The sequence below is a fragment of the Bufo gargarizans genome, chromosome 4 (genome assembly GCF_014858855.1).
Source record: "Bufo gargarizans isolate SCDJY-AF-19 chromosome 4, ASM1485885v1, whole genome shotgun sequence".
Classification (NCBI taxonomy): Eukaryota; Metazoa; Chordata; class Amphibia; order Anura; family Bufonidae; genus Bufo; species Bufo gargarizans.
The window spans coordinates 446,482,879-446,508,533 of record NC_058083.1 but is presented as its reverse complement, the minus strand read 5'-3'; the positions used below and the strand labels follow the sequence as shown (position 1 = coordinate 446,508,533).

General features: G+C 44.7%; 1 protein-coding gene across 1 annotated transcript in view; it reads left to right on the top strand.

The window, feature by feature from the left end:
• The first annotated feature begins 11,907 nt into the window (after positions 1-11,907).
• Positions 11,908-25,655, top strand: part of FANCL (FA complementation group L) — a 29,060-nt gene continuing 15,312 nt past the window's right edge. The window contains exons 1-5 of the mRNA XM_044291249.1: positions 11,908-12,039; positions 15,976-16,034; positions 17,736-17,796; positions 21,673-21,729; positions 23,716-23,813. Of these exons, the coding sequence (XP_044147184.1) occupies positions 11,953-12,039; positions 15,976-16,034; positions 17,736-17,796; positions 21,673-21,729; positions 23,716-23,813 (362 nt within the window). The 5' untranslated portion in view covers positions 11,908-11,952. The remainder of the gene's footprint in view (positions 12,040-15,975; positions 16,035-17,735; positions 17,797-21,672; positions 21,730-23,715; positions 23,814-25,655) is intronic.

Sequence of the window (25,655 nt, the reverse complement as noted above, 5' to 3'; positions counted from 1 at the left end):
TGACACTCATCCACAGAAGAGTATGGACGCAGCTTAAAGTACAACTTACACAATTCCCTGAACCAAATGAAATTGCCACTACCTCTGTCCGGGAGGGCAACCTTAGGTTCAGGGCAGGCCTGGTACCCACCATTGGAACCAGTCGCCTGTGGTCTCTGAATCCTTAAGACTGTCGCACGATGGTTAGCTACCTCCAAAGACAGTCCCTGCAGATGTTCAACCAGTGCAGGCATTTCTATCATAGGGCCAGCTATGTGCGGCCTGCAAAATGTGGAACACATATGGCCTGTGTCCGTGTTTTGCAGACTGCAAAACTGTTGCGGACATGTGAATGGACCGTAATAGGACATGTTCTATGTTTTTGCGGAACAGACATACAGAAACTGAATGCACACGGAGTAACTTCTGTTTTTTTATGGACCCATTGAAACATATAGTTCTGCAAAAAAAAAAAAAGGAAAGGACACGTATAGAAAATATGTTTGCAGACCTCCCAAGTGTCCCTCTTTTTGACCCAAGATTTGCATCACTATATTTACAATATTGATCCAGAAATTGTTTGTCTGGTTCCCATCTGTATATTAGAACCCGCCTTGTATATTATTTGATGCCATTTAGATTTTAGAAATGTTTCTGCTATTGTGCGCTAACTAAACTATTAAAGTCTATAAATCTGCTGGAAAAAATTGACTTTCACACAATAAAGCATGTGACAGTCCAAAAAGTTGGGAGGTATGTGTTTGTGTGCATGAGCCCTATATATGAGAGGTATATGTCAGCAGTATTCCCTAACACAGAGCACACAGGGCCATACATACCTCCCAACTGTCCCGGATTCCAGTGGCTGTCCCGGTACGGGGGACCTATGTCCCGCTTTATGGCAGCTGTCTCTGCTTCCATAGGACAGCTGACTGTGTATCATGATTAGGGATGAGTGGAACGGCTTTGGATAAAACATCCGAAGTCGATTCGCATAAAATTTTGTTTCAATACTGTATGGAGCGAGCGCTCTGTACAGTATTAGAATGTATTGGCTCCGATGGTAAAAAAAAAAACATTTCCTGAACTCAGGTTTCGGTTCCAAGGTAGCACTTGGAACCGAACCTGAGTTCTGGAAATAGTTTTTTACAGTAGAAATCTATTTATGAAGTTATTATTCAAAGTCTCATTGGAGCCAATACATTCTAATACTCTATGTAGCGCTCGCTCTGTACAGTATTGAAACAAAGTTTTATGCGAATCGACTTTGGATGTTTCATCCAAGGTTGATTCGCTCATCCCTAATTATGACGAAGCAGAGAGCCGGCATTGGCTCCCTGCTTTATCATTCCTCCGGGGGGCGTGGCCGGCAGTCAGCCTTGGCTCCACCTCCTCCACAGACCAGAGCAGCCGATGTCCTGCTGCTAGGAACAAGGTAAGGCCGCATGCACACGACAGTTTTTTTTTTGCGGTCGGCAAAATGGGGTTCCGTTTTTTTACGGACCGCAAAAAAAAAGAAATGTAAAAAAAAAAAAAAAGGGAGATTTAAGTATCCGCACCCAGGATACAGGTATATATGCTGGTCACCTGAGGTTTGTTTGGTGGCCATTTTCTGTAGTCTTTACATGGTACAGAAGTGCGTTTGGTTGCTTGGCTTTGCTGTTCTTGGCTTTTTCCTTGTTGCGTCTTGGTTTCACCATAGCGGATGACTCTGAGGAAAAAGTGGTACTGCACTGGCTAGTTTCTCGGCAAGAGGGACAGCGCTCACTTTAGCTGGACGAGGAACTGAGTAGAAGGCGGCGATTTTGGGTTCATCCGATTGTTTCCCAACGCTACCGGAAAGGATACTTTCATACCCTCTACCAAGATCTTCGGCAGCATCCTGAGAAGTTTTTGGCGTTCTGTCGGATGTCAGTGTCTACATTTGATTGCTGTTCTCGCTACGTACTGTCCTTACCTTCATAGACACCAATATGAGGCGCAGCATTACTCCTGAGGAAAGGCTCATCATGACGTTGAGGTAAGCTATATCTTTTATTCATAGTTCAAACAGTAATGTGCATAGCTTATGTCATGTTTCTGCAAATGGCTGGTGTTAGACATGTGCTAATGTTTGTAGAAGTTACCTTTCTTTTTCCATAATATGTTTGCCAAATTGTCAAATATATTTTTGGGGTTAAATCACTGACACATAACATGGCCAGATTAAAGGTAGTCATGTATATGATAATGGTTAACTATTTGTGTTTGTTTGCCTGTCATCATCATGCAGAGTGTTCACATCATCCTTTAAGTCGCCCATACATTCTGCATGGAAATGGCGTAAACACAGTTGCTGTAGCATAGCTGGTGTGAGTAGTGCGCACACCCCAATTTCTGAAAGTGTTTTGTTCAATTGTACCCATATGTTTCATATCAAACATTAGACGAATGATGTATTGTTTGATATTTTATTTTTCTCTATTTTTCCAGATTCGTTGCAACTGGGAACCCATTTGCATCCCTGCATTTTGAGTTTCTTTTGGGAACCTCAACCATTTCTCGGATTGTGCGTCACACTTGCCATGTCATCTGGCACCAACTCCGAGAGACGGTGATGCCACAGCCCAAGACGGACAATTGGGTTCCGATCGCTGAGGGCTTCAATCTTTCAGCGCAGTTTCCCAACTGCATCGAGGCACTGGATGGCAAGCACATCTATGTGAAGAAGCCTCCTCACTCAGGGTCCCGATTCTGCAATATTTTTTGGTAGTGCTTATGGCTGTTGCTGACAGTAACTACCAGTTTATAATGGTTGATATGGAGCCTATGGAAGCACTGCAGATGCTCGCATCTTTAGTGCTTCTAGAATGGGTGTGCGGCTTCATGCCAACCGGCTTGCCCTGCCTGAGTCCATTAGACCTCCCGGATCTGCTGGTCTGCCGACTCCATTTGTCATTGTGGCGGATGAAGGGTTTGCATTGACTCACCATGTTATGCAGCCCTTCCCAAAGCGTGGTTTGGATATCAGGAGGCATATTTTCAACTACCGGCTGACTCGTGCCCGTCGGTATGTTGAGTGCGCTTTTGGGATACTCTCTAGCAAGTGGAGGGTGTTTTTGTCATCCATACGGATGGATCCGGAAAATGCTACCCTGGTGATTAAAACTTCACCCGGATTCACAAGGCTTCCTCTTTTGTTGACATGGAAGATTTTCCAATGTCACCAGGTTTGGGTTTGGATAGCACCCTGCATAGACGATCTGGGACTGCAGGCATTGCAGTTTGGGAACTCTATGCAGACTACTTTTTCAGCCCAGAGGGGTCCTTGCCATGGCAGAGGGACGCTATTTGTGGCAGTGTTTAATTTATTCTGTGCTCGATATTTTTTTTTGTTTTCTAAATAGCTTGTGTAATTTATGTCATAGTTGAGTGTAGGGACTCGCAAGAGAATGAGGACCCTTGACGTGGGCTTGCGGACTGAGGTTTTTGGAGCCTAAAATTATGAATAGTCAATATAATGAATAAAGATGCCTATGTTCGTCTACTTTTATAAACATGATTATATTGGCTATATGGTTCCAAAAACCTTCTAATACCTCAGTTAAAGATTATTCATTAACCAATTATGTGGAAAAATAAAGTGATAGTACTTGAAGTATTGTGTGTGTCTCTATTATGTTAAAATGTGTAGTAGTGTTATAACATGTCGCACAAGAAAGAACATAAGACAGTTGACATTTTGAAGTAAACTTTTACTGTAACCAAAGGCCCCCCCCCCCAAAAAAAAATAAACACAATTCCACAATATATGAAAAATGCTGATAAATTAACAAAAATTTAAAGAAAAATATGAAACATTTAGAGTTCAAATAACTCTCGAGTGAATGGGCCAGGGGTATACGAAGATACTGGGTGTACCTGTGCCAGATCTGGTACCCCAGTAGAATAAATGCCCACATTACTGGACTGGGCAAGGGGGGTAAGGTTGGGGTCTTGGGACACGCGGAAAGTTTGTGGGACATAGGGTGGGTGTGTAGGCTGCTGGTAGCTGGTGGGCTGCTGAGAGGCAGACATCATGATTTGCTTTAGTAAATTAGTAATTTGCGAATGTATGTCTCCCTGGTAAAGTGTGGCATACATTTTTAATACTAGAGCAAGGGAGGCAACACAAAGATGATGCCTCTCGCTCGGGACATGCCTCATTAGTGGCGCAAGCCCCCTCAACATTGCTTTTTCTTGCCCATCAGTCCTACTCTGAGCTAGGAACTCTATAACTCGGACATCTATCATTTCCCGAGTTACTAGCTCAGAGGAAGACTGGCAGACATTCCTCCTTCTGGGCTGCTTGAGCCCTCTCTTCGGCAACGGAGCTAGTTGCCATGGCCGGTTCTGCGTGCTCCACTGCTGGCGTTAGTTGTGGACTGGATTCTGGCGAAAATATGGCAGGAGTTTCTTCTCAACCCAAATCAGATTCCGCCGTGTCTTCAAGATTGTCCACAGTACTGTATTGCAAAAAGACATAACAAATATTAATGTATTCCAAAATAACAAAACCAACAAACAGAATTATAATATAAAAAAAAAAAGATATGTCTACTATATAAGGTAAGGCATCATATATCCCAAAAGGGTTCAAAATGTTTAAGTGTGAAACACAAAAATTAAGGACACACAGCATAAAATAACCATTGAAAGAATGTTGCTTTTTACTGTGTGCAAATAGCATAACTTAAAAAAAAAAATGTCGGGGTGTTTGTAGCTATCCTGCACAAAAGCATGTAGACACATTCAGGAGCTAACCAAGTGCTGATATTCTGTCCTTCTATATCAGGCCTGCTCAACCAACGGCCCTCCAGCTGTTGGAAAACTACAACTCCCAGCATGCCCTAATGGCTGTAAGCTATCCAGGCATGCTGTGAGTTGTAGTTCTCCAGCAGCTGGAGGGCCGCAGTTTGGACATGACTGACCTAAATGAATCAGCCTACACAATGGCATGGTGGGAGTTGTATTTTTCAAACAGCTGGAGCAACACAGGTTGAGCATCCCTGGTTTAGTTAAAAAACGGAGAGGGAGATTGGCATTGTTTGCGAACAATTAAAAACAGACAATTTGTGTTTTTTTTTTTTACTTTGGTGGGTGTGAAGCAAGCATTGAACATATGTAAAAGGACAAAACAGTAATGGAATATATCCACACCCCATAAATTGACAAAAACAATTAAAACCACATCAAATCACATGTCCAATTGAACTGTAGAAAATTGAAAGGTGTATTCCCATCTTATTAGACAATGGGGGCATATCGCTAGGATATGCCCCCATTGTCTAAAAGGTGCGGGTTCCACCGCTGGGACCCACAACTATATTGAAAATGGAGCAGGGAGTGTTGTGGAGGACCCCAGATTTCCCGGGGTCTGTCCACCACCAAGCGCTAATCCCCACCTCTCCCATAGAAGAGAATGGGAGGGTGCCATGCATGCGCGGCCCATGCTCCCATTCATTTATATGAGGCAGACGGCAATAGCCAAGCTAGCGCTCAGCTATTTTTTGCGGCCCCATAGAAATGAATGGAAGGAGGCTGCACATGCGCACTCCTTCACTTTCGGGGCTACGTTTGTGATATAGGTGAGGGTCCCAGCGGTGGGACATGCACCTGTAAGACAATGGGGGCATATCCTAGCGATATGCCCCCATTGTCTGAGATGAGAAAAACCCTTTAACACATTTTGAAATGAACTACCAACAATGTCTCAGCACGATTATGTGCCTAAATAAAAAAAGGAGTTACAACAATGGTGAAGCCATATTATGAAATATTGCCCGCAAAAATGGGTCAAACTGGGCATCCTGTGTAAAAGCAACCAAAAACAATCTGAAATACGCCACCAACATCATAGATAGCATACCAAACCTGGAAGAAAGGTCTGCTATATATATTCTCATTGTGGACAATGACATATACAATTCCATACATTTAAGTTTAAATAAACAATACTTACAGCCTCAACTCCATCACAGGGCGTAGAAAACGAAGTATAAATATGGGCGCTTTTTGGAAGATCCATCCCCACTGCTGCTCCTCATTCAGCTCCCGCCGAAACTGGTCCCCGCAGCTGTTCCACCTCGTCTTGGTGTTCTTCACTGTGAAAGCAACAAACAATAAAAATTATGAAAAAAAAACAAACAAAAAAAAAAAAGTAAGCTAACATCCACAAATAAAATGCCAAATAAATTGCTTAAAAAAAGTGGCAAAAGGGAGCTTGCACAGCACATCGTACAGTAGGGCAGGTGTGGGTATCCTAATGCTCAATAAGACTACTTTATAATATAGGAAGTAGACAGATGTTTGCTGATCAATTCCAACAAGGCCACATGTGTCCAAAACTCTAGAGACCACATGCTGGGTAGACATTACGACTGTGGCCAATAGGTAAAATCGGAACAGCCATTAAAACATAGTGGAGTGTGGTAAAAAGTGCATGAAAAAAACTTAAAAACATGTACACAGTGGCGTAGCTAGAAATGACTGGGCCTGACAGCAAATTTGAGAATGGGGGCCCCCTCCCCCATTAGTTTGTTTGCTACACCTTCCTTTCATGCCGCCCCATTCCTGTGGCTAGTAAAGATCGCTCTCTCAGACCAGGCCCGGCAGCTGTTCCATCCGTTTTATACACTGTCTATACTGCCACTGTATATCATTTCATTGTGTAATACTGTTGAGGGGGCCCCCGACACAATCTTTTAGTCCTCCTCCACCTGGCTGGGCCACTTCTGGGTCAGGGCCCCAAAGCAGCCGCTTCCTCTATATAGCTACACCCCTACATAGACATACCACTACAGAATTAAGCCTGTCCACAAAAGGGACATGACTCTGAACTCATGGAAGTACTAGCAAAATCATTAGGGACAACACACGGGCAGAACACCAAAACTACATGGCTTGCACTTACCTAATTCAGCACGACCTCGGAGATCAGCCTTATCCCATTCGCCAGGCCTCAAGCGACGGGCCACTTTCTCCCAGGACACGATCCTGATAGACAGAGGATCGGGTGTCCCACAGCTTGGGCCTTTCCTGTACCAGATTTATTAATTTTTCCACATTCCACCGTGGCATTTTTGCCAAAAAGAAGACACTTGCAAAACGTGCAATCACCACACAAGGCTTGCCAATCTGGTCGTTTGAACTTCCTGTACAATTTTTTATTTTTTTTTATTGCCAAAAGGTCTTGGGGACAGTTTGCCAGGAAACTGATCCGCAAAAAATGCAGATGCGGATGACATACGGATGGTTTCCGTTGTGCATCCGCATTTTTTGTGAACCCATTGACTTGAATGGGTCCGCAAACCGTTGTTAGCGAACAAGAATAGGATAGGTTATATTTTTTCCACGGAAGGGAACCACGAACGCGGATACAAAACGGTTGGCTATCCGCAATTTCTAAGGCTCCATAGAAATGAATGGGTCCGTATCAGAACGTCAAAATTTGTGGAACGGACACGGAATCAAACAACGGTCGTGTGCATGAGGCCTAAGTATGTGCTGTTTATATTTTTTTTCCACTTTCTGTTAAGGGCACATAACTGGGGATATTCCTGGGGGGCACACAAGTAAAGACAGCCAACCGGCGCATGCGCAATATGAAAAGCTGTTCCTCTGCCCATAACTTCTTCTCTTGCCGCTTGTGAGGTCCGCCGGCTGGAGGCAGAGGAGGAGATAATAATAGGACAGAAGGGCGGGCCAGAGGGCTGAAAGTGGAGTGTTTTTCTGGGCACATCGCCCAGTAACGCCGCTCCTGGGCACCTTCAGAAGCTCATTTGCATATGTTTAAAGATTGTTTTTTTTTCAATATCTGGACGAGGGACACAGAAAACAAAGGTAACATTGTAATAAGGATCAGAGTCTATAACCTGATCTGAGCGGTCAAAAATGCTCAGATTAGGTGAAAGACTCCCTTTAACCACTTCAGCCCCGCTAGCTGAAACCCCCTTCATGACCAGAGCACTTTTTACACTTCGGCACTACACTCCTTTCACCGTTTATCGCTCGGTCATGCAACTTACCACCCAAATGAATTTTACCTCCTTTTCTTCTCACTAATGGAGCTTTCATTTGGTGGTATTTTATTGCTGCTGACATTTTTACTTTTTTTGTTATTAATCAAAATGTAACGATTTTTTTGCAAAAAAATGACATTTTTCACTTTCAGCTGTAAAATTTTGCAAAAAAACGACATCCATATATTAATTTTTCGCCAAATTTATTGTTCTACATGTCTTTGATGAAAAAAATATGTTTGGGCAAAAAAAAATGGTTTGGGTAAAAGTTATAGCGTTTACAAACTATGGTACAAAAATGTGAATTTCCGCTTTTTGAAACAGCTCTGATTTTCTAAGCACCTGTCATGATTCCTGAGGTTCTACAATGCCCAGACAGTAGAAAAACCCCACAAATGACCCCATTTCGGAAAGTAGACACCCTAAGGTATTCGCTGATGGGCATAGTGAGTTCATAGAACTTTTTATTTTTTGTCACAAGTTAGCGGAAAATGATGATGATTTTTTATTTTATTTTTTTTCTTACAAAGTCTCATATTCCACTAACTTGCGACAGAAAATAAAAAATTCTAGGAACTCGCCGTGCCCCTCACGGAATACCTTGGGGTGTCTTCTTTCCAAAATGGGGTCACTTGTGGCATAGTTATACTGCCCTGGCAATTTAGGGGCCCAAATGTGTGAGAAGTACCTTGCAATCAAATTGTGTAAAAAATGGCCTGCGAAATCCGAAAGGTGCTCTTTGGAATGTGGGCCCCTTTGCCCACCTTGGCTGCAAAAAAGCGTCACACATCTGGTATCGCCCTACTCAGGAGAAGTTGGGCAATGTGTTTTGGGGTGTCATTTTACATATACCCATGCTGGGTGAGAGAAATATCTTGGCAAAAGACAACTTTTCCCATTTTTTTATACAAAGTTAGCATTTGACCAAGATATTTCTCTCACCCAGTATGGGTATATGTAAAATGACACCCCAAAACACATTCCCCAACTTCTCCTGAGTACGGCAATACCAGATGTGTGACACTTTTTTGCAGCCTAGATGCGCAAAGCGGCCCAAATTCCTTTTAGGAGGGCATTTTTAGACATTTGGATCCCAGACTTCTTCTCACGCTTTAGGGCCCCTAAAAAGCCAGGGCAGTATAAATACCCCACATGTGACCCCACTTTGGAAAGAAGACACCCCAAGGTATTCAATGAGGGGCCTGGCGAGTTCATAGAATTTTTATTTTTTTGCATAAGTTAGCGGAAATTGATTTTTTTTTGTTTTTTTCTCACAAAGTTTCACTTTCCGCTAACTTAGGACAAAAATTTCAATCTTTCATGGACTCAATATGCCCCTCACGGAATACCTTGGGGTGTCTTCTTTCCGAAATGGGGTCACATGTGGGGTATTTATACTGCCCTGGCTTTTTAGGGGCCCTAAAGCGTGAGAAGAAGTCTGGAATATAAATGTCTAAAAATGTTTACGCATTTGGATTCCGTGAGGGGTATGGTGAGTTCATGTGAGATTTTATTTTTTGACACAAGTTAGTGGAATATGAGACTTAGTAAGAAAAAACAAACAAAAAAAATATATATTTCCGCTAACTTGAGCCAAAAAAATGTCTGAATGGAGCCTTACAGGGGGGGGTGATCACCCATATAGACTCCCTGATCACCTCCATCATTGATCACCCCCCTGGTAAGGCTCCATTCAGACGTCCGTATGATTTTTACGGATCCATGGATCGGATCCGCAAAACACATGCGGACGTCTGAATGGAGCCTTACAGGGGGGTGATCAATGACAGGGGGTGATCAGGGAGTGTATATGGGTGATCACCCCGTCATTGATCACCCCCCTGGTAAGGCTCCATTCAGACGTCCGCATGATTTTTACGGATCCATGGATCGGATCCGCAAAACACATGCGGACGTCTGAATGGAGCCTTACAGGGGGGTGATCAATGACAGGGGGTGATCAGGGAGTGTATATGGGTGATCACCCCCTGTCATTGATCACCCCCTGGTAAGGCTCCATTCAGACGTCCGCATGATTTTTACGGATCCATGGATCGGATCCGCAAAACACATGCGGACGTCTGAATGGAGCCTTACAGGGGGGTGATCAATGACAGGGGTTGATCAGGGAGTGTATATGGGTGATCACCCCGTCATTGATCACCCCCTGTAAGGCTCCATTCAGACGTATCCATGGATCCGTAAAAATCATACGGACGTCTGAATGGAGCCTTGCAGGGGGGTGATCAATGACAGGGGGGTGATCAATGACAGGGGGTGATCAGGGAATCTATATTGGTGATCACCCGCCTGTCATTGATCACCCCCCTGTAAGGCTCCATTCAGAGGTCCGCATGTGTTTTGCGGATCCGATCCATGTATCCGTAAAAATCATACGGACGTCTGAATGGAGACTTGCAGGGGGGTGATCAATGACAGGGGGTGATCAGGGAATCTATATGGGTGATCACCCGCCTGTCATTGATCACCCCCCTGTAAGGCTCCATTCAGAGGTCCGCATGTGTTTTGCGGATCCGATCCATGTATCCGTAAAAATCATACGGATGTCTGAACGGAGCCTGACAGGGGGGTGATCAATGACAGGGGGGGTGATCAGGGAGTTTATATGGGGTGATCAGGGGTTTATAAGGGGTTAATAAGTGACGGGGGGGTGTAGTGTAGTGTTTGGTGCGACTTCACTGACCTACCTGTGTCCTCTGGTGGTCGATCCTAACAAAAGGGACCACCAGAGGACCAGGTAGTAGGTATATTAGACGCTGTTATCAAAACAGCGTCTAATATACCTTTAGGGGTTAAAAAAAATCACATCTCCAGCCTGCCAGCGAACGATCGCCGCTGGCAGGCTGGAGATCCACTCGCTTACCTTCTGTTCCTGTGCGCGCGTTCACAGGAAATCTCGGGTATCGCGAGATGACGCGCCGATGCGTCCAGGAGGAACAAATCAACCACCTCCCGGACGCATCGGCGCGTTAGGCGGTTGGGAGGTGGTTAAAGGGGTTGTCCGGGACATCCCTACATTTTCATCCTGGCAGCCCCCCTGACCTGAGCATCGGGGCAGTTCATGCTCCGATGCTCTCCCTTGCCCTGCACTAAATCGCGCAGGGCAAAGGCATTTTTTGGAGATCCGGTGACGTACCGGGGCTCTCCATGGGGCTGCCAGGAAGCCCGGTGAAGTCACCGACACTGATGGGCGGGATTTAGCGCTGCCCTAGCCAGTAAAACGGCTAGGGTAGCGCTAAAGCCCGCCCATCAGAGCCAGTGACGTCACCGAACACAATGCCGTGCGGAAGTTTCCGCCCGGCAGTGCGTTATTGAAAACAAAAGAGCCCGTGCCCTGCCTGATCTAGCACAGGGCAAGGTAGTGCATCAGAGCATGAGATGCTCCGATGCTAGCCTCAGGGGGGCTGCCTGGGTGAAAATAAGGCAATGCCCGGGTACCCAGACAACCCCTTTAAGAGGACTGGTTGGGATTAGGCGCAGTTATGTTTTGGGCGGAGCTAGAGGCGTGGCCTAGTGCAGAAAAAATGTACCACTTCGCTGCACAATGTTTCCCTCTTTGTTCGTGTAGAAAGTTGGGAGCTCCGTCATACACCAGTCCTATACTGTGCTGTACGGTTTCTGTGGCGGCAGAAAGTACAGCCGACTACTATACAAAAAAAAAATTCTGTTCTTTCCTACATGCTGATACAACAGAACATGTGCGTCGCCGCCTTCTCCATATCTGTCCCTCACACTGAGTGTTTCCCGCTCATTCTCCTGTCACCGCCGTCAGTTCCAGCGAGGGAAGCGCGCGCCTCCTCCTCACAGCCCCCCCTCCACCCCTCCCGACATAGGCGCACGCGCAGTAAGCCCCGCCCTTCTAGAGCGCGTGACCGAGCCCGTCCTTTCGTGTTCCTGTGGTGTAGACGGCGGGATGTGTGAGGGCGTGTTCAGTCAGTGCCCGCTGCTCCTACCGCAGGACCTGCGCGGGAGAGTGTACGATGGCTTCATCAGGGCGCAGGTAGATGGCTGTGTGCGTGGTACATGCAGAGGGATTGCGCTGAGAATGCAGATGAGCCCTGACGTGTCCCTAGGCCCCGCCCACATCGCCTGACCACTCCCCCAGTGCCCCCCTACCATACCAGGCTGTCCACCTACCTAGTGCCAATAGTCTAGAACTTTCTGTAAGGTCTGTATAGGCAACTTTTTCCCTGTGTCTGTGATTTTTTTGAGGCCAGTGGTACTTGACTAAATTATTTTGGTGGTAATTATTATTTTACAGCGTTCTCATCAGTTATGATGGCAGTGATGCCGATCGCGGTCAACAAAGCCTTTAGATGCCGTGATCTCAGCATCTAAACTTTGAAAAACCCTTAAAACCGAGGAATAAAAAAAAAAAATTCCAGTTCCACCCCATTTGGAATTTTTCTCTGCTTCTGACTACATTGTATGTCATATTAAATGGTGGCATAAGAAAGTGTAACTTGTCCTGCAAAAAACAAGCCGCGGTATGGATATGTGAACGGAAATTTAAAAAAAAAAAAGTTCTGGCTCCAGGAAGATAGGGAAGAAAAATAAAAACAAACTAAGGGTTAGGGCTCGTTCACACGAATTTGTGAAGCCCGTGCGGTGGACTGTAAATTGCGGTCCGCAATGCACGGTCACCGTCCGTGGGGCAGGCGCATGGGGATCGCAGACCCATTCACTTGAATGGGTCAGCGATCCTTCCGTTCCGCAAAAAGATAGAGCAAGTTCTATCTTTTTGTGGCGCGGAACGGAACCCCAGAAGACATTCCGCAGTGTTCCGTTCTTTAGTTCCGCATCTCCGGATTTGCGGACCCATTAAAATGAATGGGTCCGCATCCGTGATGTGGAATGGGTACGGAACGGTGCCCGTGTAGTGCGGATCCACAAATGCGGTCTGCAATACTGAAACGGGCATGTTCAGATGGAGGATTTTGGGTGCAGATTCCGTGGGGAAAACCGTTCCGGATCTGCGCTGAAACCACCTCCCATTGTTTTCAATGGGAGGCCATGCTGCAGTTCAGGTGGCCCAGGGTTTTTGCCGTGCAATTTTTAAGACCACATCCAGAAATTAGAGGTCCGTTCTTGGCGTGGTTACCGTGCGAACCCAAAGCTGCAACTGGAGCCTGCTCGCGGCTAAGCCTAGAGCGGGTCCTTATGGAAACTGATGGTAGAAATCACAGCACAGCGGTTTCTGCCACGGGATGCATGGTGGATTTTGTCGCGGTCATAATCCTCAATCTGAACATTCCTAAGGTTACCTGCACCCAGGTGCGGGTTTTAAAACAGAAAATCTGTGCGTTTCCAGGGGTACTGGCAGTTTTTGGTGCGGATTTTCGGCGGTTTTCACCCTTGCAACTGATACGTTGCAGATGTTAAACTCCATACGGCAGGTCAACATCCGCTAAGTGTACATGAGATTTGTCTAATCCCATTCACTTTGCTTGGACTTTATTACGACACAACAATCCACACGGAAAAACCGTGTGTAATCTACAACGTTTACACGCGCCAACGCCCCCCCCGGTAATAAGCATTTCCCACACTTAGCACGCGGTGCCAGTAGGTTCCTCTTGTAAAGTGTGCCAATTAGGCCCCTTTCACACGGGCGAGTTTTCCGTGCGGGTGCGATGCGTGCGGTGAACGCACTGCACCCACACTGAATCCTGACCCATTCATTTCTATGGGACTGTGCACACGAGCGGTGATTTTCACGCATCACTTGTGCGTTGCGTGAAAATCGCAGCATGCTCCTCTTTGTGCGTTTTTCACGTAACGCAGGCCCCATAGAAATGAATGGGGTTGCGTGAAAATCGCATGCATCCGCAAGCAAGTGCGGATGCGGTGCGATTTTCACGCATGGGTTCTAGGTGACAGTCTATTCACTGTATTATTTTCCCTTATAACATGGTTATAAGGGAAAATAATAGCATTCTGACTACAGAATGCATAGTATAATAGTGCTGGAGGGGTTAAAAAAAATAAAAAAGCTAACTCACCTTCTCCTCTTGTTCGCCTAGATGCCGGTCTGTTCTTTAGCTGTGGGCTGGAGGACCTGTGGTGACGTCAGATCACATGCTCCATCACCACGGTGATGGACCATGTGATTGGAGCATGTGATCTGACATCACCTCAGGTCATTCAGCCCACAGATAAAGAACAGACCGGGATCTACGCTAACAAGAGGAGAAGGTGAGTTAACTTTTTTATTATTTTTAACCCTTCTAGCACTATTATACTAAGCATTCTGTATTCAGAATGCTATTATTTTCCCTTATAACCATGTTATAAGGGAAAATAATACATTCTTCAGAACATCAATCCCAAGCCCGAACTTCTGTGAAGAAGTTCGGGTCTGGGTACCAAACATGTGCGATTTTTCTCACGCGAGTGCAAAACGCATGACAATGTTTTGCACTCGCGCGGAAAAATTGCGCATTTTCCCGCTACGCACCCGCCTCTTATCCGGGCAAAAAACATGACGCCCGTGTGAAAGAGGCCTTAGAATACACAGCCTACCCTATAATCAGTGCCAGAGAGCCCGTCTTTATAAGAGTGCATGCCGCGGGGGACTGAAACGATGAGGATTTGCTGTGCGGTAAGTGCGCAGCATTTTACAGTAACGGCAAAGGAGTTGGGGTTTTAAGTTCAATTTAAATCATGTGCTGCAAAATAAATCCTCAGTGTAGATTGACCTGCAGTGTGGATCCATGCCAAAAAGCGCAACAAAACCCTGTGTAAAAGTACCCTTCGAGGTACCAATCGGTACACTCCATCAGGATCGGACACCATGATAGGGGCTGCTGTCACAAATGTGACCATAAACTTACATCCAGAAAACCTGCACAGACGTTAAAGGGGTTATCCATCTTTGTTGTGCTTTTTACAGACCACTCCCCAGCGTGGCATGTGATCTAGTGACCTGACACGTGTCCACCATGGCCAGCCGTTGGCTGTGGCAGTCATGTGATTTGCGTCAAATATCCTAGGACCAGTACGCACCTGTTCTGTTGGATTCATATAGGACAGGCATGCTCAACCTGCGGCACTCCAGCTGTTGCAAAACTACAACTCCCATCATGCCCTGCTGTAGGCTGATAGCTGTAAGCTGTCCGGGCATGCTGGGAGTTGTAGTTTTGCAACAGCTGGAGGGCCGCAGGTTGGGTATCCCTGATATAGAATATAATATCTGAGCCATATAGAGGTACAGTAACATGCATTACAACCCATTGGTAATACAGCCGTGTGCACACAGATGAGCAGAGGCTCTTTAAGAGGCAGTGATTTTCAAGTTTAGGTCCTAGGTATTTTGTTACTCTTGTTATTGTAGTAACTTTTTTATACAAAAGTAAGAGCCCCTTCTTTTCAGCTCCACACAATGTAAATGAGATGAATCTTCTCTGAATAGAGCGCATACATGTAATATTGAACTGAGAGCTTGCCCATGACATGACACTGTTCTTTAATACATCTCAGGTTCCCCAGCATCTTCAGGCTCCATCTGCTGTGAGGCCTGCCCTCGCGTCACTGCTGCACGTGGAGTGGCCGGCATATTCTTTAAGCTTTTCAGCCGCGGATTGTGCCTTGCTGGGACCCATATCGTGATGCCTGGGCTTCCTCCTTCTCCTCTGCACTTGCCACTCTAAATTTTGAAGTAGGCAGCTTGGCAGGATTAGTCAGGATGGAATACAGGGAACGGAGCCGCTCTCAAGTGCGTGCGCTCATGCCAGCAGTTAGCCACGCCCCCCGTTCTTTAATACATGCACATTTATATTTAGCGGTATTATGTTTTCTTCACCTTTTGTGCTAGCCTGTGATGAAGTGATGCAGATTGTGCGGACAGTGCTGATTCTCTTGTTAGAAGTGCTTTTTTTTATTTATTTTTTTATGTGTTTTTCTTATTTGATTAGCTTGTTTTTTCCCCCTCTAATAGGAAAAGGACTTTCGACTCAGGGTCATTTTGCCGACAGATTTACAACTACAAAATGCCAGGTACACCGCTCAGTGTTTCAGAGTGTATTTTTCCATCATGTAAAAAGTCTAGCTACGAAGGGTATAAGTATACAATCCAGACTTATCAAATGGCAAATAGCTGTTATGGTTTTGCCAACCCTTTACAGATGATGGATAAGCCTTCATTGTCTTATCGCTGGGGCCGAACACCCGTTCCCCCCGCCAGTCAGCTGCTCTGCAGTAGTGGAGTTGGCACCGGAACGGCACAGCTTTTTCCGTTGTGCAGTGGGTGGAGCCGGTTGCTGCATTTCTGCTCCCATTCACTGCAGTACTGAAGCTCCAACAGCCGCACAAAGTACAGAGCCGTGTAGTTCTGGGAGAACAGCTGATCAGTGTGGGTGCAGGGTGCGGATCTCTCCCAATCAGATAGTGATCGCCTATCCTAAGGTTTGGACACCCTCCAATCAGCTTAGTGATTTTTTTTTCCGGTCTGTCGCCAGGCACTAAACAGTGGACGGACCCGGAAGCAGAAAGCTTCATACACTCAGGGGGCAGATTCATCATAGAGCGGCGGCGTACGCCGGTGTATCATAATTAGGCGTGCTGCCAGATGCTGAGCCGAATTTATGAAGAGGCGTACGCAGCATCCGGCATTCTGTTCGCCTATGCTGGTCATCTACACCAGCATAGGTGAAAAAGTCTCAAGCTTTTTCATGCTACAAAGGTGGCGAATCTGCCCCTGTGTGTTTCCGAGACTGGTGTTTTCTGCAGCTTAGCTCCCGTTCATTTGAATAGGATCTGTCAGCCTTTACACACTAGACAGGGCTTTCCTTTATAGTTATATTATAATTCTGCGCACACATAGATGTTCTCCTAAGAAAGCCAAAACCTCACTTTTACTTTTTTATTAACATTTTGGGTTCACCGGGAGCACTGTATTTGTTCAATAATAACACACATTTTCATAAATTGCAATTTGCCTAATAATTGTGCACACAGTGTATGCCCATCCATAGAGGGCTCGATGGTGATGTGATCAGAGCCTTTCTATGTCACTTAGGCCTCTTGCCCATGACCGTATGCCCTCCGAAATACACGGTTCGTGAGCGGGTCATATGTCCTGGAGCGGCATTGATCGTGCGCACGGGAGCACACAGCATCATAGATTACAAAGATGCTGTGGACTTCGGGCCGCCCGCAGGGCTATTGTCCCTCACTCATAGGATCGTATGAGCCCTGCGGGCGGCCCGAAGTCCACTGCATCTTTGTAATCTATGATGCTGTGCGCTCCCGTGCGCACGATCAATGCCGCTCAGGGACACATGACCAGCTCACGGACCATGTATTTCGGAGGGTATACGGTCATGGGCAAGACACGATCAATGCCGCTTCGGGACATATATCTCAGAGGGCATATGGTCGTGAGCAAGAGGCCTTAGGGCAGTTTCACTTGAATGTGTTGGATCTGGGAAACACTTTGTGTGATGCCGGCTCCTCTGACTGAGCTTCATAATGATCTACAGTATGATGGTGTCAGTCCTTGCCTGACCACGGGTCTAGAATACTGTACTCACAGAATGATTAAAGTACAGTAGACCCACGGTCAGGCAGGAATTCACTATAAGTTTGGAGGGAAGAACAGTGTTGGACCCACAAGGAGCAGGTTTGCTGAATCCAGAACACTCATGTGAATATGGCCTCCCAGTTCTTTAATTAATCTGATTTCCTCCTTACCCACAGGTTAGAGTGCAGTTGGCAACTGAAGAACGTTCTGCAGGGATATCTGCACCTCCTGAAGCAGGTACACAACAATTGTTTTCTTAAGCTCCGTCTTGTCAAATCCATAAGAAAATGATATTTTGAAGGTACCTATGCAGGTTTAATAGCAGCCTGTGTGCCGTCTGGGAAAGATTGGAATTTCATGAGATTTTATGTGCAAACCATTATTTCTAGTTTTGTTCAACTCTGGCTGGAAGGCAGGCAGAAGCTTGACACGTAGAAGACTTGCCGACACTTCAGAATAACTTGAGAAAGACACCGCAGCTAAAAAGTTACAGATATATATTTCCTTATGTTTCATTTTAGCTCTTGCATACCTTTCATGTTGATCTCAGTTACTGTAAGTCAGGGGCCTCTTCCCATTCTCCGTTCCCATTACCCAGATCAGGTGTGCTCTGAATGTCGCCCTCTGGGGAGTAGACATTTATGTATCTGACCTTTCTTCAAGTGCCAAAAAGTGTCTTCTCATTATACTTACCCACACATGGAAGTAAAAGTGCTGCATATGGGAAAGAGGATTTCAGCTCCAAACTTAAAATGAGCTACTTGTATGAGACGATAGAGGAGATAGATGATGACTCCATGTCACTGGTGGAGTCACGATTGGTCAAACTGCACAACCACATTTCTCTTCTGCAAGTTTGGTCTTGTTATTTCTAGGTGTTAAAGGATGTGTTCTTGATTTCACATGTGTTTTGGGAACCTGTAGATCACTTGTGGTTTCTCTTCGCCATAAGGATACGTCTACCTGCCGATTTTGGCCGCAACAGCTGTTGTGCAACCAAAGATTGCAGTGTATCTGGGCTTCCATAGGAACGAATGGGTTCCTAACGCTACCTGCACGTTTTCTGCGTATGCAAATAGCAAAACAATCCAACACTATTTGATTTTTTGCGTCTCCCAGCAAATATGTGAGTCGCACTGTGACCCCATTCATTCCTATAGCAGTCCTGCTACTCTGCGATACTTGGGCACAACACATGTCGCGGCCATACCCTAAAATTCCCACTGGTAAAGCAACTGAGCAGCACTTCTCTCAGAAGCATGTAGGGTTGTCTAAGTCAGTGTTTCCCAACCAGTGTGCCTCCAGCTGTTGCAAAACTACAACTCCCAGCATGCCCGGACAGCTTTTGGCTGTGCGAGCATGCTGGGAGGTGTAGTTTTGCAACAGCTGGAGGCACACTGGTTGGGAAACACTGGTCTAAGTGACCTTTCTCAATGGTGTCTGTATAGTGAAGGAGATTCATGGACTTTATAACCATCCTGTGACTGGAGTAAGGCAACTTTTACACATGTGCTGGCAGAGGAACAGCCTCCCGGATCCGTACTAACGCTAGCCCAGGTGTGCCGCCTGCATGCTGCAGTTTTTGTCCAGCCGCCTCTCGGCAGGTTTGCTTTGCTGCAGCCGGACTCCGACCCGTCCCCATTATAGTGAATGGGGCCAGAGTGGACTTCCGGCGGCACACATGGGCTAGCTTTAGTACGGATCTGGTGGGCTGTTCACTTGCCAGACCCTGCTAGCGCAAGTGTGAAAGTAGCCTAACCTTAGTGTCCTCAGTTAGGTCCTCTATAAACTGATGTCTTGTTACAGATGTCTTTTCTTGTTTCATGTGAGGAAAGAAACCCGCTAGTCATGGGCAGAAGGCGGGGGGAGGGCAAACGAGTCTTATCTGACTTCTCTCTCTTACAGTGCTGACGAGCACTACTTGGTTCACCCTGTCAGGACTGTAAGGCCTCTTTCACACGGGCGAGAATTCCGTGCGGGTTCAATGCGTGAGGTGAACGCACTGAATCCGGACCCTTTCACTTCAGTGGGGATGTTCAGATGAGCTGTGATTTTCACACATCACTTGTGCGTTGCGTGAATTTGTTCTATATTCTGCGTTTTTCACGCAACAAAGGCCCCATAGAAATAATTGGGCCTGCGTGAAAATCGCAAGCAAGTGCGGATGCGGTGTGATTTTCACGCATGGTTGCTAGGAGATGATAGGGATGAAAGCAACCCCGGACCCAATTAAAGTCTATTCACTGTATTATTTTCCCTTATAACGTGGTTATACAGAATGCTTACTTAATACAGAATGCTTACTAAAATGTGGATTAAGGGGTTAAAAAATTAAATAAAAATGAACTCACCTCATCCTATTGTTCGTGCAGCCGGCATCGTCTTCTTTCTTCTTCTTTCAGGACCTGCAAAGAGACCTTTGATGACGTAATCGCGCTCACCACGTGTTACATATATATATTTTTTAAACCCCTCAATGGACCTTTTACTATGCATTCTGAATGAGAGAAGGCTATTATTTCCCCTTATCACCATGTTATAATGGAAAATAATAAAATATACAGAACACTGATCCCAAACCTGAACTTCAGTGAAGAAGTTCGGGTCTGGGTACCAAAGTCAGTTTTTTATCACGTGCGTGCAAAACTGACTGCGATTGCGTACCTACTCGCATGATTCTCCCTGATCGCAGACACAACGCATCCGGACCTAATTCGGACACGCTTGTCTGCAAGGGGCCTTAGACACCTAAAATAAACCCGGTAAAGGTGTTGTCTGAAATTAGAAAAACAGCTGCTTTCTTCCAAAAACTGCACCATACCTTCCATGGGGGGCGTGCGGTTTGCAACTCAGCTCTATTTACTTCAATGCAGCTGAGCTGCAGTACCAGACACAAGCCATGGACAGCCATGTTTTCCTAATCCTGAACAGGCCATTAATCCTTTTAGGACCAGACAATTTTAATTTTTTTATTTATTCATTTTTTATTTACTCCCAGCCTTCGCAAAGCCATAACTTTTGTATTTTTCCATTCACATAGCCGTATGACAGCCTGTTTTTTTGTGGGACAAGTTGTACTTTCTAATGGCACCAATAACAGTTGCATATAATGTAGTGAGAAGCTACAAAATACAATTCCAAATGGGGTGGTATAAAAATATAAAAAAATAAAATCCTCCATAGTTTTTTGGGTTTTGATGCGGTAAAACTGACCTGTTACTTTCGTTCTCCGGGTCAGTTTGATTACACAATTACAACAATACCACATGTGTATGTTTGTTTTATTTTTGGGCTTTTTAATACTGAAAAAAATAAACATTTTGGAAAAAAAAAAATTTTCTCTTTGCATTGCCACATCTTGCAGCTGCCCAGCCTCTGTACAAGCCAGGTGAGACAACGAGCTCACATGCAGCAGCCGCACCATGGCCAAAACTAGCGCCTGAAATTGGATCAAATCTGCATGGTGTTGCATTACTCATCTGTCATGGAGTTTTTGCAGAGCAGCACGGTGGCTCAGTGGTTAGCACTGGTGGCTTGCTGAGGTTGTGGGTTCAAATCTGACCAAGGACAGTGTCTGCATGGAGTTTGTGTGGGTTTCCTCAGCGCGTATTCTGGTTTCCAACAAAGACATACACCTGGGGGACTTAAATTTGGACATGATCCACAGGTATGTGTGGCCATTCCCCAATACCAATTTGGCCATGAGTAAAAGAAATGCGGCATTGCATGCCATTACTGGTCTTACAATGAACTGTAGGGACTAAATTAAATAAATATGAACTTTATCAAACTGGTGTGAAGTAGAACTGGGTTAGTTGCCCACAGCAACCAATCAGATTCCTTCTTTCATTTTTGACAGCTCCTTTGTAAAATGAAAGGGGGAAATCTGATTGGTTGCTATGGGCAACTAAGCCAGTTCTACTTTACACCACTGATTTGTACCCTATTGAGGGGACACTGAGATGTGGGCAGAGCAGTTTATGGTGTTTGGGGCAAGTACTGGCCACGGGCTCTTAGTAGCAATTATACTTTGTGTGCCTACAGTTATGTACAATGCTTGTTTATGATGCAAATGCATTTTTACATTGTATTTCCTTCTTTTTCCCCCTAAAGAGGTTGCAGCACAGTCCAAATCTAAGCAGCTTTATGATGGAGCTGAAGACTATATTGGTAAGTAGCAAATATATATATTTAGTATATTGAATAAATGATCAGTAATTAGTTACTAACAGAATAGTTAAAGTTTTCTAGCATAAATGCACTAATTTATATGGTGTTCACGTCAGAGGCCATATGTATGAAGACATCCGTCCATTCAGTTCAGTCTCTTATCGTGCAAAGTTGATCCAGATGTAGAAGCCAATTTTCCTCATTTTAGAGGCAAGAATTCCTTCCCCACTCCAATCAGGCAATCTGAAATAATCAGCATGGATTTATATAATGCCCGTAAATTGAGGCACCACAAGTACCATAATGCTGAGGTATTATGGCCTTGAAGCAATTGTTCCTCACGCAGGCACTATACAGCCAACAGCTCCATGGAAATGACTTTGCAGTCCGGAGCTGTTTTCACAATTCTGCTGGTTTCACAGCTGAACTCCCAGCGTTTCTTGCATGTCTAATGTCTGCACATCCCAAAATCATGTTCAAGGCGATTTGTTTTGCAAACCTGAACTCAGACCATCTGGTTGCCCGACAGTGAGACGTGGCCATGTAATCACGGTGGTGAGCCTGAATTCAGGTCTGCTGACTGAAAACATTTGCCTGTAATCTGTTTTGCTGCTTTGGTAGCCTACAACCAGCACCCTGCCCCTGTATACAATGCCTTTTAGGGCTGCAGCTATCGATTATTTTAGTAATCAAGTATTCTACCAATTAATCCAATGATTAATCAAGTACTCTAATTAGAAAAAGCTAATTAAAAGAACGTTTTATATAAAAACTCATCAGCTCCCCTTCCATCAGTCCCTCCCATTGCCATTAGTTCCTCCCCTAGTGCCAGCAGCTCCCCCTAGTGCCATCGGTTCCCCCTCCAATGCCCTCAGCTGCTGCTCCAATGCCACCAGCTTTTTCATGCTATCAGCTCCCCCAAGTGCGATGAACTTCCCCCAGTGCCACCAGCTGCCGCCACTGCCATCAGTATCCCCACTCCCACTCCTAGCCATCAGTGCCCATTCGCAGCTCCAGTAAACTAAAATACTTACCTTTCCTGTAGGGGCACTGCCGACACTCGACAGATCTTCCATCCTCTTCTTTACACACTGTACTGGGACCTGACGTCACACAGCGTCAGGTCATAGTGCACGTGTGTACGTCAGGATCCAGTGCTTGCTGTGCGGTCAGGCGGGTGACCACGGAGCGTGAGTAATAGCAAGTTCTTCACTCACACTTCATGGTCACATGACAAATGAATCATCGATGCAAAAATTTAGCATCAAGGATTTTTTTTGTCGAGTGCCTTTCTTCTAATGTTTGCACAGTTGCAGTTACTGTATTTTTTTGCTTTATAAGTCGCACCAGATTATAAGACATATCTAGGTTTTAGAGGAGCACAATAAAAAAATAATAATATATATAGATCAGACCCCTATATCTGTCCTCCGATCAGACCCCTATAGCTGTCCTCCGATCAGACCCCGATATCAGACCAAAAATAACAAAATAAACTTACCTCTAATGCTTCGGACAGCACCGCTACTTTGCTCGCCGCGCCTCCTGCATTCTAGTGTGCACTTCCATAATTGAAGCACTCACTAGTATACGCTTTAGTAGGCGCAATGCCATTTTTCCCTATTTTTGGTCTTTTATAAAGTTATAAAACGAAAAATACAGTAGTTTTTCCTACATCAAAACCCTCTAACAGTGACTCCTATAAACTACGGTATACTTCCCATAATGCAATGTCTGTACGAGTCACTGTTAACTCCACAACCCTTCCCAATGACAGAGTGGCCTTGAATCGTCACTAAATATACCGGGTTCTCGCTTTTTATCTCGCTCCTGTATAAGTTGTGAAATGGTAGTCATATAAATATGGGTATATTTAATATGGTATTTACAGTATTGAAGAACTATATGGGCTCTTTTTCCTAAAGACCAGTATTCCTAGCCTTACAGTTATCTATTTTCTGAACACACGTAAATGTTATATTTCAGGATTCTGCTCTGAAGAACACAAATTCAATAGAAGCCTCTCCTGCTCCACAGTATTATTCTTGCCTGGTTACGGACATAGAGAATTTAGGATGGGATAAGTATGTTTGGATCTTCTGTGTCTTCTCTTTGTAGTTCTCCTTTGCTAGCTATATCACAAATCTTGCCCCTCTGGTAGCTCTGACATGTACAAATAGTGTTGACAAGTACAAATGAAAAACAATCGTACTAACCCCCCAATACCCATATCTTTTTTTGAAAGTAAATTGATATTATTGGATAAAAGTGTGACCCAAGTAGAAAGGTATGTGCACCAACCCTCCTATAAATAACATTTCAACATTTGTAGAGTTCATTTATGCCACTTGGGCCTAAATTTCCAGGTAGACATCTTCATAAAATCACCAGAACTAGAAGGACCAAAAATCTAGTTTAAAGTTGGAATAAAAAAAAAAGTAAAATCCTATAAAATACAGGGACTACAGTTTCTTTAAAAGTAAGTGAACCCCAAAGCCTATATGTTTCCTGAAAGCAGACAGCCTAGTGATTGCAGTTGCTTTGACGGGCTGTTGCCGATTGTGTCCATCTTCATGTAAGGGCTCATGCACGTGACCGTATTTTTGTCTAATCCACATTTTTTGTGGATCGCGTACAGACCATCTCATTTCGATGGGTCCACAAAAAATGGACAGCACACGCATGTCATCCATGTGCTGACCGCATCCGTCTGGCCAGGCTGCAGATTATGGAACTTGTCTGTTTTGCGGACGAATGTAGGCTTTGTGACAGTAGGTCCTGCGAAACTTGCGGGATGCACACGGGCCGCATTGGTATTTGGCAGATTTGTGTGCAGGAGGCCCAACCTTGTGACAAACAGGAATTGTTTTTAAAAAATGCTTAAAAGCAAGCTTTTGCACCTAAAACTCACACCAAAGCACCTCTTACAGATAAAAACAATGTATAAATAATATATCGAGGTGTACAGAGCTTGTGTTCTTAAAGGGGTTATCCCACAAAAAGTATTGCAATGAAAAGGGCATTTCAAATGAAGTATTATTGCAATAATATTGTCATTTTTTTAATGTATATTCTGGTAGGGCACCCCGCGTTTAATCCATCTGGTCCACCTTCTCCTGCACTCATAGGTGGACTAACACGCTCAGTAGCTTCCTCTCCCACTGGTGCTGGTGTAGTGATCTTATGGTCATCTTATCTAATGACCATGTTTTCGATGAGAGTAGTTAACTCAATAGTGTGAAATCAGGTTGTTAGGTATATTTGACATTGTGGTTCTGTAATATTTTTCCATCCTGTGTACTTAAAAAATAAAAAATTTTAGTATGTGATGACATTCTCATGACAGTGAATTTTTACCATTTTCTTTTTTATACCATAAGTCTGACAAAATATTCAGTAGGGCTTAGTAGAAGAGTCCAAACCAGACCGTAGTTTGAAGAAAATACCTATTTGGTCTTAAAGCCTGTTACCCAAGATACTAAAAATAATCCCTTCTGGCAATATCCTCTTCTTTTATTGGTTGACCCATGAAGGTGGTCATACACGTTACATAGAGGTATGTTGATGGTTGAGTAGCCATTAAACATTTGAATGTCTGGTGAATAATCATTTTGCCAACACAACTATATATATTTTAATTGTTTTATTCCTTTAGCCCTTACATACTCTGTGGTGCTGTACAAAGATCGTTGTCGCTAACGTCAGTCCCTGCCCCTAAATTTCTAATTAACCAATCTGTATGTTTTTATTCTTAAAGTGTGGGTGCAGATCTTAGTAAAAATCATAGAAAAAAAATTGAAAACATCCTGCACGATTTGATAACTGAATATGCAGATGTACATGGCAACACTTATAATGAACAAATCACAGAAGATGGTGCACTAACACAATAGATGCAAACATTATATATGGACTAAGCCCATAAA